At 39.1% G+C, this 13,407-nt stretch overlaps 1 protein-coding gene across 1 annotated transcript; it reads right to left on the minus strand.

Annotated features, from left to right (window-relative positions):
• Positions 1 to 1,053: 1,053 nt before the first annotated feature.
• zgc:162331 (uncharacterized protein LOC793007 homolog) lies at positions 1,054 to 13,176 on the minus strand. The gene is made up of 5 exons (XM_041253913.1): positions 12,730 to 13,176; positions 9,820 to 10,020; positions 8,787 to 8,937; positions 3,343 to 3,522; positions 1,054 to 2,262 (listed from the first exon to the last, which is right to left on the minus strand). The coding sequence occupies exons 1-5, from the start codon at positions 12,878 to 12,880 to the stop codon at positions 2,046 to 2,048; spliced, it is 900 nt and encodes a 299-aa protein (XP_041109847.1). The 5' UTR covers positions 12,881 to 13,176; the 3' UTR covers positions 1,054 to 2,045.
• Between the last annotated feature and the right edge of the window lie 231 nt (positions 13,177 to 13,407).

Genomic DNA, 13,407 nt, shown 5'->3' on the forward strand with positions numbered 1-13,407 from the left:
CATATGGAAGAAGGTACTCTGGTCAGATGAGACTAAAATTTAGCTTTTTGGCCATCAAGGAAAACGTTATGTCTGGCGCAAACCCAACACCTCTCATCACCCCGAGAACACCATCCCCACAGTGAAGCATGGTGGTGGCAGCATCATGCTGTGGGGATGTTTTTCATCGGCAGGGACTGGGAAACTGGTCAGAACTGAAGGAATGATGGATGGCGCTAAATACAGGGAAATTCTTGAGGGAAACCTGTTTCAGTCTTCCAGAGATTTGAGACTGGGACGGAGGTTCACCTTCCAGCAGGACAATGACCCTAAGCATACTGCTAAAGCAACACTCGAGTGGTTTAAGGGGAAACATTTAAATGTCTTGGAATGGCCTAGTCAAAGCCCAGACCTCAATCCAATTGAGAATCTGTGGTATGACTTAAAGATTGCTGTACACCAGCGGAACCCATCCAACTTGAAGGAGCTGGAGCAGTTTTGCCTTGAAGAATGGGCAAAAATGCCAGTGGCTAGATGTGCCAAGCTTATAGATACATACCCCAAGAGACTTGCAGCTGTAATTGCTGCAAAAGGTGGCTCTACAAAGTATTGACTTTGGGGGGGGGGGGGGGGTGAATACTTATGCACGCTCAAGTTTTCTGTTTTTTTGTCTTATTTCTTGTTTCTTTCACAATAAAAAATATTTTGCATCTTCAAAGTGGTAGGCATGTTGTGTAAATCAAATGATAGGTTGTAAGGCAACAAAATAGGAAAAATGCCAAGGGGGATCAATACTTTCGTAAGCTACTGTACTTCACATACTTCACACACACTTCACATGTTAACACACTTCACTCTGCACACTTCACACACTTCATGTACTTCACACACTTACACTTCAAACACTTCATACACACTTCACATACTTCATGTACTTCACACACTTTACATACTTCACACACTTCACTTACCGATAACACTTCATTTAATTCACTTAATGTACTCTCACACTTCTCCTGCTGCCTTCTCCAACCAGTGACATCACAGGAGGGATTTCCAGCAGTGGCGGATTACAGTTTGATATACCACAGAATTTAAACAGCTCGTTTGACATATAGTGATGAAAAGCAATCATTACAAACCCAAGATTACATTGCTTTCCCATCTATTTTATCATTTAGAAACAAACCAAAAGGTGTTTCCTATATAAGTAAGAAATACTAAAAGACGCTTATTTTTCGTTTGTGCAAATAAATCCTAGTAAACTTCGATTCAGATAAATTGCCCCTATATTCTGGTTTTGGGAAATCAACTGATTCTTTTGCAGTAGTGTTAATTATAACAATACTAATATTACAAATAAAACACAAATTACATTTTGAAAACTTGGACCTCAGTAATATTGACTACACCCCTGGGTCCTTGGACCATTGCAGCTTACCCAGGTCAAATTCACAAAATTCTTCCAAAAGTCATTTTTATGTATCCAGATGGAGTGCCTGCCAGTCTGAACAAAAGCAAAGGTTGAAAGAGGAGCATACAACAGGAGGCTGAAAGTGGATTTATATAAACCTTTTTAAAACTGATCAAAAATATGCTTTGAACAGTGTGCTTGAACATGCAATGCCCCATACAGTAAGGTACCGTTCATTCAGTTTACAGATGTTTATAAAAGGTCTCAGAAAGGTACTGATAATGGACACCATCAACATAAAACCTCCCTGTCCTGATGAATGTATCATGTTTAAACCATGTTAGCCCATGTTGTGCTTTGTGTTTACAGTTAAACCATGTTTAACATGGACAACCTTGATTTATTATAGCTAATCATTGTCAGACCATACTTGGTAAATAACATCCTAACCATGTTAGGCTCATTCAAATTCAATAGACCATGGAGTTTCACCACAACCAGTTACTAGGTATCAATCATGGTTGAACCTGGTTGATACCTAGGAAGGCATTTCAGTCTGTACAGGAAGCGTGCCTGGAAAAGCGTTCTCACCAGGAAGCTAGTGCGCTTGGACAAGCAGTCCCTACAGAACGTGATGTAGGTGTTCAGGTTCCTATTGGTAGTGCCTCTGAAGGGTCCCCTGTGGGCTGCAGTAGGCTGGGTTTGTGTATGTTGACATGATCTGAGTATGAGAGTCTGCAGGCTGGGCGGGAAGGTGCAGGTAGACCGGGACAGTGGGTGTTGGGACTCGCTGCAGCACCACGTGGGGGTACACCTGGGGTTCAGAATACAGTCCTCGTGACGGTGCGCTTAGCAGGTTTTCTTGGCTCCTGGAAACAAAGCAAACACAAATAACAAAGCTATCCATATGTACTTGATCAGAGGTTTACTTCTGGACCTTCGAAACCAGTCTTTAAAACTCTTATTTCATCACCATTTCAAACAGGGGCTATCTATTCCATCTGCAGTCTACAATCTGGTCTAACCAGAAAATACACAAGGTCAAAGATCGCTTGTAATCGCTGGTTTGCAAGTGGATACTGAAATCATGCTCCACATTTACAGAACTCAACTCCTGTTAACATTAGAGATGGCAGTATTCTGGAATGTTTTAGATCAATGGATTTCAGTGACAATGTCATCATGGAGGTACTTATCTGAAAAGTAGTAAAATAACTTGTTGAGCGTTGGAGCAGGGGTGAGGCACATGAAAGTATATTTGATTTTCATTTCATGTTTTTTGTAAATAATTAGAGAGCTAGGCAGTCCCCCAGAGACGCCCTGCCAGCTGTCCTACCAGGGTGTCTTGACATGGAAGGGAAATGCTGACACACCTAGAGACTGCTTAAAAGCTGGGACAGGACCATCCACGCTACCTCGGATAACAAACCTTAAGAGGCCAGAACCTCCAACCACCATGTGTGTCAAACTGGCATCAGTGTTTTTTATCATTATTTGGAGTTTACTGGGAGTAGCGCTAGTCGTGTTGATAGCAACCTTTTCCTTCTTAGTTTCTTTTCAATGTTTTCTGTTCCCATTTGTTTTACACTTTTTATATGTCTACTGTGTTCTACCTTTGCTGGCAGTATCACATGATTTTTCGTTTGTTTACAACAACATGAACAGCGGATACCCACAAACCCCTTTCACAAGGGGTCTTGTTAGGCCAAAAGTGAATGAAAAGGTTGAAATAACCTGCATTTTATTTGGCGATCATTACCATTGAAATATTACTGTTATGATTAAGAACACATTTTTTTTCACCAACAATTGAACTCTTATAACACAAAAAGATCCTGATGATACAATAAATCTTGCCACATCCATCAGCATATCGAATAGCAAATAGCTGTCAAACATTTATAATAACATACAAGTACTTTATTAATGAAAACTCCAATGTTCCTTACCTCTGGTACCCCTGGTTCTCATACCCCCTGAACTCTCCCAGGTAGAGGGGGCTTTTGGGAGCGGACAGGCGGTAATCCAGCTGGCTTGGGAGACATTTTGGGGGTGTCCTTTCCCACTCATCCTCTTCTCGCTCACTCCAGCATGCTCTTCTTCGCAGGTGTTTGTTACCTTTCTGATGTCTGGAAGAACAAAAGAAAAAAAAGCTTAGGGTCTGTCAAGTATTTGTTTCCTGTTTTATAGCCTTACTAAATATATTGGTATCCCTGAATAAATAATTGTCTGCTCTTCAGATATAGAATACATATTTTAAATGAAAGATGTGATCTGCAGCCCAATAAGAGAGACTGTCACAGCTGTTCCTAATGCCAATATTCTCCTTACTGTGACAAGACACATCACACATAAATAAATCATGTTAGATAGATATGCTCCCATGTAACAAGTTTTCAAAAGCTGCCATTTTGAGTTAATAAAATGAAATTCGGGTCAAGATGGTAGTACCAATCACATCATGCTTAACTTTGGTTTTGTAATTCAGCCCTTTATGTGGATATGGTGTCTTTATATGATTGGCACCTTGTGGCAGGGTGATTGCCTAGCACAGGTGGGAATTAGTGTTGGTATAATTTGTATGTGGAAATGAGTTTGTGTGTCTTTTTGGAGTTGATTTGTTTGATTAAATTATTGTTTACAGACGGACACTCGATTGAGACTTGCTGCCTGCTAGGCTTGGTTGAGGGGAAGGGGCAGCAAGTGATTGGCTGTGCTGGTCCTCAATCAGCAGGTGGGCAGGTCTTGACCATGTGTCCGTCAGTTTAAAAACATTGGTGGAGATTGCTCTAGGCGACTGCAACACCGTGTTACAGAAGGGAGCAGCATATACTCAGGAGCAGAGAGTCCGTTTTGTAGGAACGACAGCTACACAACACTGAAACTGCACGCAGTGCTTGTGAAGGCAATGCCCAGCCAGGCCGTATGAAGCAGCAGGAGTTGTCGTATGAATACTGGCTCATAAGTAAGTTAGTTTAGAGGATAATGATCCCAAGTAATGTATAGCGAGGGTTACGTTGTGTAGCAGGTTCCTGGAGCGGGATGCCTCGTTTATAAGGCTAGCACTCGCACTGTGTGGCATCTTATAAATTTGTAGTTTTTGTAGTGTGTGTAATTTTGCACTGTGTACAGCTTGCTGTATTTGTCCTTTGTACATTACCATCTCTGGTAACGTCACATGACCCCTTTGTTTATTTTCTTTTGTATGAATAAATCATGTGCACCTGAGGGGTGTATCAACTCCACCTCCCATGTCTCTCTGTATTGCCCAAGCAATACATTCAAACTTACCTATTTTTCAGATCCCCATTCAAAAAATTGTGCTGATCATTTTTGTCTGTCTGTCTGGCTGTTACTCTTATTGGCTAACATTGTGTTGGATTGCATTTGGCTAAAATTCAATCAACTTGCAATTTTATACACATATTTTTCAGTTACTGTGTGATTACATGATTAAGAGGACCCTCTGTATGAGTGTTTACTCGTAAATGCTTTAGTCAGACATGGGGCTTGCAGTCGTGGGTAAAAATGGGCAGCACGGGTAGAACGAGGGACTACAGTGCTGGCTGAAAAGTCTCAGCAACCATTACTCCTGTAGTAGTCTAATTGAATGAGATCATGTGGTTTAGCAATGTTTTTATTTTGACTTGTTCGTTAAGGTTGGATTAGTGATTGTTGTCAGGTTGACGTCGTAGCACCCAACTGAGCAGGACTGTAACAATCTGTTTTAATAAAGTTGAGGTCAGATTAGGGATTAGGCAATGTCCTGCGGTCTTCCCTGTTTCAAATGTGACCTGTCCTTACATTAAAGTCTGACAAATTGAATTTGTAGTCAGACCACAGACTTACAGTGGTTTGCAGAAGTATTCACCCCCTGCAAAGTTTTTAGATTTTGTTGGCACCTGAGATACTTCACAACGCTTTCAATTTAGACTTTACTTGTAGAATCACAGGGCAGTGACATCAGCTCCCTAGCAACAAGCCTTCTATGCTGGGAATGGATTATGTCAATGCAGCAGGTTTGGGCATTTGAGACAAGGGAAAGGAAGATTCATGAAATTAATTGGAGACATAAGTTGATGAGAAGCAATTACCCTCCACAGTACGAATTAAAATGGTGTGCTGCTTGTTATATGAGAAAAAGCAGGTTGCATAGAAGATTTATATTGGACCCTGATGCCCACAATAAAACGAGGGAGTGGTTGTACAGTATTTGGTGGCCTATTTGTTTTTCAATGGGTCTCTCGCTATATCGTGGCCCTCTATATATAGCGGATTTGTATTGGACCCCAACACCCGCAATATATTGAGCGAGGGGTGTATCTCTAAATGAACAGGAAGTTATTTTGAGATATCTTAAAATGATTGTTATATATCTCTCAATTAACAGGAAGACTTCTAGATATCTTAAATTGAATTTCAGTTTTCTGAAAATGATTTAAATATATCTGAAAATGCATTTAAGATATATTATAACAATGTTTATTTATTTAGCAGACACCTTTATCCAAGGTCACTTACAGAAACTAGTGTGTATGAACTATGCGTCAGCTGCAGAGTCACTTACAACAACATCTCACTCGAAAGACGGAGCACAAGGAGGTTAAGTGACTTGCTCAGGGTCACACAGTGAGTCACTGAAACAAGTTCTCTCCCACAGCTCCAAAACTCACTCTCCAGCCAGCCCCTGCCTCTGCTTATTCTAAATACCCCATCCCAGTTTGTGCTGTCGTGCATGCTCCCCCAATCACATGCATGCATTCCCGTCACTGCTTTTCAACCCTGCTGCTAGGGACCCACTGTGTCTACTGGTTTTCATTCTCACTGAGCTCTCAATTACTTAACTAGACCCTTCATTGGGATGACAATTTGCTTAATTAGGCTTTTTTTTTTTATTATTTTCACCTCTTAAACAGATGCAGATTTCAAGTTAGCAATAACATTTTATAAGTAGCTTGAACTCTGCAACTGCTTAAGTAGTTGAGAGCTCAGTTGGAATGAAAACCAGCAGACACAGTGGGTCCCCAGTGTGAAGGAAATGTATGTATTCTAATATAATTCTATATTATTCTTGTATGTGCTGAGTTAATCCTGCATTCTTTCTCATCTCCCCTCACCCAACTTAAAATGCAAGCTTCAATAGAAACTAAGGAAGCATGCCTATCTGCTAGCCAGGGCCAAGAAGAAATGAACAAGATTGTGTTGATTAGATAAGGATGCCAGGCCAAGTGGCTCAAGAAAGTGTGTCTGTTTTTCTAAATGGTCAGACTCTGATAAAATGGCTGTATATAGCCCAGGTGTTAAAATGTCTATTGAAATTTATGAGTAACTCTAAGTGGGTTAGAGAGTGTTTTTGAATTAGCTTTGCCAGTCAGCAAACCTTTAAAATGTTTAGATGAGTACACATAGTTTTCCTAAAACTTTCTAAATACAAGATTGACACTAACATTGTGTTCATAAATTTCTTAAGCTAACAATACCAAACACTATACACATTGTGATGATCGTTGTCTGTCAAATTGTATTTTGATAACTGTCGGTATGATATTAAGGATTGAAAATATTTGTTTTGTGCCTTACAATAACATTTGTCACATACATGGTTAAATCTGTAAAGAATAAGTTACAATTTAAAATGAACAAATAGGAGTGGACAAAGCGTGGACAAGAATTCTTTGAAGATCAAGGACACACCCTTTTCTAAGGACGACTGCCAATGAGGTTACATTTTGGGTCAATCCCAAATGATTGGCTGGTGTCTCAGAACACCCATCTCATGCCAATTTTAAAAGACTGGAAATCGAGTGATTTCTGGGTCTTGATTTTTCCATCCATTCAGGATCTATTCTGGACCTGTTCTTTGAGGAATCATCTATATATCTGGAAGCTACAAAGAAGATGCCTTGTTGGGGAAAACCTTCTTCAACTTCGATCTGCCTTGGAACTAAACTTTGAATTGAACTGCAAACAAAAGACAATATCTTTGAAGAGGATTAACTGCAATTGATTTTCTACGTGGGATTTTAAAAGAAAACACATTGTTCTTGGAAATCTAACAATTTGCAACAAAACTCCAGGACTCTTAAATCAAGTTTTGCACTTTAATGGACTCTTTTTACAACTGGACTTGCAAAACTTTGAAACATTTCTGCTCTTAAAACCTTTCTTCAAGTTCCACAAGGGTAAATATATCATTCTTAACCGATCAATAGTTGCCTATAGCTATTAGATTTAGATATGTATTGTCTTTGCTTATCCATGTGTGCTATATAATAAAACTAGTTAAAAATCATTATTTCTTAAATTGTCTGTGGTTTTTTGTTTGAAACAAGGTGCACTTTTACAGAGAGTAAACATTAATGATTTAATCAATTAACATTAAGCCAGAACTGTGAATTATTATTGGAGTAATGCATTGCTGTAGTTTATAGCATAATTGGTGAACTGTAGTGACTAAGTTCTTTAATAGTAATTTGTGAGGAAACCATGTTGTGATATGATCTTAGATGTGAAAACGTAAATATACACGACACCAGGACCAGGGTGCTTTACATGACAGACAATTAAACCAATCAAAATCATACAGTATCTTGCCCTTGCTAGCCTGCCCAGTGGGCGACATGAAAAACTGACAGCAGGATAGGTTGGTATAGGGGTAGTGTTTAATGTTAGCTAATGATTATGCTTCTGGAGATTGTGAGTTGAGGCTTGGATCCAATACGATTTGAATAAAAAGTATCAAAAGAAAATGCTGACTTTAGTTTTTAAATAAGTGGTGAAGCAGTGCCCCATTACAATACAAAAAAGTACCAGTGTGGCGCTGCGCCCGCTCTGCCCCCGCTACACCACCTGCTTCCCATTTGTTGTTAACACACAGTAAAGGCAAAGACAAATTTACCACCCCTTATTGAATACCTGATATTAGAGGTCTTATTAGCTGTATTTCCCAGGCTGTTTTACATAACTCAATCTCAACCTTAATTCAATGCAAACAAATGGGAAGCTGTAAAAACACTATGTGTTATTTAACACAAGGTAAATCCCATTTACTGTGTGGTATAAGGAATCGTGACCAACACCCTTTAGTGAATGAGACCCTATGTTTATTCATATTGCATGTAATGTTTAGAAAATATGTTTATATATGTATTTAACGGCTGAATTCTGGGATCCACTTTTCCAACACAGCGTAATTTGGAACCATGAGATTCTGTCCTTGAATCTAAAAATTCCAAAATGGATATATAGAATATATTCCCGCAGCAGCATCCAATAGGACTTAATATATATAATTAAAAAAAAAAAAACATTAATATTGAAACTTTAGGATAACTGTCTGTAAAATGTGATTGAATATTTCTACAGAACAGAGGAATAGCACCTGAATTCCTACCTGCTGTCCCTCCTCCTGCCATGTGCCCACTGCAGTCTCTCCCGCACACAGCACGCGAAGAAGGACGCAGACATGGCCAGGATGATGATGCCACTGATGATTGAGACCAGCACGGCCACGCGTAGCCCTCGGTCCACAGGTTTGGGAATCACTGCGATAGAGAGAGCCTGGGGTTAGCATACAGTATGTCAGCAGAACAGAGGTTAGTACCCCCATTTAAAAGATGTGGTCTTAGCCTAGTCCAAAGTGGGCATTACTGCACACATCCCAAAACCATCTCAGAACTGCTAGAATGAGCCAAGCTTGGGGTTATTCCTAAGAAGCTAGTTTAAGTCTTAAAGGATGCTGAGTTCTTTCACAGCTTTCAATCCCTTAGAGATAACATTTAAAGTGATGTAGTTATACATTAGCTGTTCATCTCTGCACAATTCTAAGTCTCTGCTTGAGAGATGCCTAGGACTAAATGGCAGGGGGTGTTCAGGGCAGGAGAGAGGTGTGCTAACAGACGACTGTCTATTACAGGGAGACAGTAGGAAGTCTGCCACTGTTTCCTTTTAGTAATACTGTACTCACCTTTCTTGAGCACTAGATTTCCAAAGCCTTAAAAGTAATTGTTGTTAACAAAATAGTTTTGTACACATTCACCTCTTCAATGGCTTCTTTCCTGTCAATAACCAATTAGCTGCTCCCCTAATGACGGATTTGGTTTCAGCCAGTGACATAATTTAACCCGGAAGATATTGGTAGAGTGAAATGACCAAAGACATTAAGCAGTAACAGACTTCTTGGAAGCCAAGGGAAGTAAAATGATAACCCAGCATCATATTTGTAGTATTTTTTAAAATTAAAATGCATGTGTGTGTTATTTGTTTCTTTAAAAACTGTACATTTGAGACATATGTAGCTAATAGACATGCAAAATGGGTAAGCTTTATGGAATTATTATGTTAGCTACAATCACATTAAATAAATAGATTAATGAGAGAGTTTAATTCTACACAGTGGATCCATATGGTCAAAGCTCATCTCTTACCTTCACAAACAGGTAGGTAGTTGCTCCACTGGGGGGTGCCTTCTCTGACAGTGCAGGTAACTTTCTCACTGCCCACCAGTTGGTACCCTTCGTTGCACCAGAATGTCAGGACAGAGCCCAGAGAGGTGCCCGACCCAGCCTCCACATAGAAGGAGCCATGATGCAAGGGGTGCTGGGCCACACAGTGTGGGGCTAAGGAGACTGTGTTGGCAAAAACTGTTCAGTTATAACCAATTGCATTTTGTAGGTGTGTGCCAGCTATTCACATTTGCTATTTCCACCTTTTCAAGTCTCTTGGGCTGATTGGAATTAATGAAAACTGAATGAGACATGTTTATTGAAAAACAAGCTTGTTGTCTCTTGTATCAGATCATATTTTTTCCCGTCTTTTGCCCTGCAGTAGCTGTCAGTGTTTATCTTCCTGCATCTGGCCTGACTTCACCACATGGCTACGCAGTCACAATTTCTATTAGAAACTACTTAATTTGTCATAATGTGCAGTACTCATTAAGAAAGCTGTTGTAGCTAATGGAAAGAGGAAGCCTGGAGCCATCACTGGACACATTTTAACACAGCATTGTTTATGTCAAGGATTCCATAACATGCTAATCAGTTATGTGAGGGACAGCCCATTTACACAAAAGTGTGCTGCATATACAGGTGTATACTGTACAGTTACTGTGCAATTATTAAGTGATTATGAGGTCCCTCTGTATGTGCGTACAGTGGTTCAGTAGATGGTCCAGGCATTAGGAATGAGTGTGTAAATTCAAGTAGATTCTAAAATGAATGTAAATGATATGTTAGAATGAACTGTGTCATCAGCAGAGCGGTTTCCTTAGAAGTACAGTAGCAAAGTAAATTCCACAAAGCAATTCGCTGCCTACAGGCAATGATAAAAGAGAGATGAATGCGTTCTGTAAGCGCTCTCCATTCTGAAGTGCTGCACCTGTCAGAAGGGAGCTGTGTCTTTACCCCCTGCTTTGGGTTCCCGCAAGGGCATTGGGAGACATCCATGTGAAACTCCCAGAATAGCTTCTGATTAAAGAAAGATAAGACGGCTATAAAATATTTACTTCTACAGTGGCACACTATGAGATTGACTGGATCAAATCCTGTGGTTTTTACTTGTAAACCACATTAAAAAAAATGTTTTACCCCTGTCCACTGTTGGTGGTAAAAATACAAATTTTCACATTTACTACTATGTTAAGTTGTTTTTTTTTTGTTTTTTTGGTTTTTTTTGTAAACTGAAAAACAAACTGTTAGAATGCATGTAAGGTAATTTATTAATATCAACGTTTTCTTTTCTTTTCAGAAAAAAATAGTAAAAGCAACCATGCTGTCCAGAAAATGCTTAGACACTCATAAGTGTTTTATGGAGTGTGGTTATAATTATGCATTGTTTTTGCTGTGTTACCCCAAATTCAAACAAAAAAAAAATGAACCATCAAATTAACCAGCTTTCTCTACCTTTGTACCAGATACAAAAATACAGGTTGACTAACTTATTTATGAAACGATTTATGGATTTATTTCATTACCTATCACACATTAAAGGGCTAGGCAAGTTTCCCAGAGAGATAATCACCTTGTATATCTGATTAGAAGTATTATTGCCTTGTATACTTACTGGACCTAATGGTTTTCTTTTAAGAAGTCAAACAGTAAGTCTATACTATATTGTATACTGTAGTGCAGGGCCGTCCAAGCTTTTAAGACAAATATACTCTTATCTAGATGTAAAGTGTCCAATTACACAACAATTGCGATGACAATTGGTAAACAAAATTAATTTTGTGTTCCACGTTTAAATAAGCACAAATGCACCATGAAGCCGTGCCTTAAGGGTGGATTCAATTAAAACATACAGCACCACTGAATGACGTCACAGGACAGGTTTTAGTCATCATATCCTGGTAACTGTTTAAAACACCTCTCTGGCCACAACAAAACTCTCAGCATCTACCCTCCAAGCATAGCTGGTACATCAGAGTACAACACTGTAGCCCCTAGTTGATGTTATAAATACCAAACTGTATTTATTACTGATTTATTTTATTATATTTTATTACATCCACTGGGAGGGCATGTAATTTATTACACTCTGAACTAGAATGTTGAATAATTGTTTTTAACAAACTGAAATGTCCATGCAAAGATTTATGAAATTGAGATGATATTGTAAACTATTAGGAACTTGGTCCTGAGATGATGTTGTCTTACAATACAAAATGAAAGCATAATTTTGTATTGTATATACATACACAAGAAACATATACAGAGTTTTTTTTTTTAAATGCAAATGTTATAATAACATATGGAAGCTCTTTCACAGGTCTGGAGTTACCTTCTTAAGAGCCAGAATGTAAAAGCTGTATGGCACTATATGAGATAAAATAGTAAAATCTCATTACTATCTCAATTAAATGAATTTGCCCCTGAAAAAATAATAATAATACCCCATAATATGAATTCAGGACACCTTCAAAATAATTCCCTCATAACAAAATGAAAAATCTTCTTTTGATTATTATCATTATCAGTAGATCTCTGTCTCCAAATAGAAGGAAGATGCAACTTAATGTTTTATATCATGTAATGTACAGGGTGATTAGAAAGTAAGTTTACCACATAAATGATATGATGTGGTAAACTTACTTTCTGATCATCCTCTATATTAAGGTGTTGGTAAGGCCAAAAGTAACTGATACTAATAAATAGGGGAAACACTTTAATCTGTGCATGCAAATTAAGTGGTGAATTTTAAAACATTTAGTTAACTTAAAAGTAAAACATTGCACTCAACAAAAACATTAGGGTAACTGTGGAATGAATTTCATGGTGTGTTTGGCACAAAAATAATGATCAACAAGCTTAAGAAAGAAAGAAAGAGAGATCTGCATTTACCTGGTACGTTAGTGGTCACAGCCACTGTAGTGTTTCCCTGGTCACCAGCTGTGGGCATGCTAATACTGAGGGGGTTCTCGGACATGGAGAAAGCAAAAGCTGGGTTCACAAGCCTCCAGACCATCCAGGCTAGGAAAAGCCACAGCCCCATGCCCCTGGTGAGCCACACTGGGGGGGAGTGAGAAGCGTCCTCTCCAGCTCCTAAACCAGCATGCCAAAAGTATTTTCTTGCAGGAGCACGCAGGAATCGCAAGAGTTTCCTAACCTATTTCCACAAGATTTCTATTCCTCCTTCTCTCTTCCCTAAATAATTTCTCCCTGTTTCTCTCTAGATTTGCCTCCCACAGCTCTTTCCCTTCACCTTTTTTGTCTTTGCCACCCTCTCACTGTTTCTCCTGCCTCGTCTATTTTCATTTCTTTACAATGCACTGCTTTCTTGTAGAAAAGCTTGGACTTCTTGCATAACAGACCCTGGTGCTGTAATCAGAGCACTCAGCACTTAAATCCTGATCCTAAAGCCAAATACCAAAGCTGGCTTCTTATAAACAGTATCTCCATGTATGCGTGAGTGTGCGAGTGTGTTTGAGATATAGGGTGCAGAACAGCAGACGAGGCTTGTATGAGTAGTGAAATCCTGTACATTCGCATTAAACTGAGGTTGGGAGGCTGGTCTAAAGC

Source organism: Polyodon spathula, chromosome 7 (genome assembly GCF_017654505.1).
Source record: "Polyodon spathula isolate WHYD16114869_AA chromosome 7, ASM1765450v1, whole genome shotgun sequence".
Taxonomy (NCBI): domain Eukaryota; kingdom Metazoa; phylum Chordata; class Actinopteri; order Acipenseriformes; family Polyodontidae; genus Polyodon; species Polyodon spathula.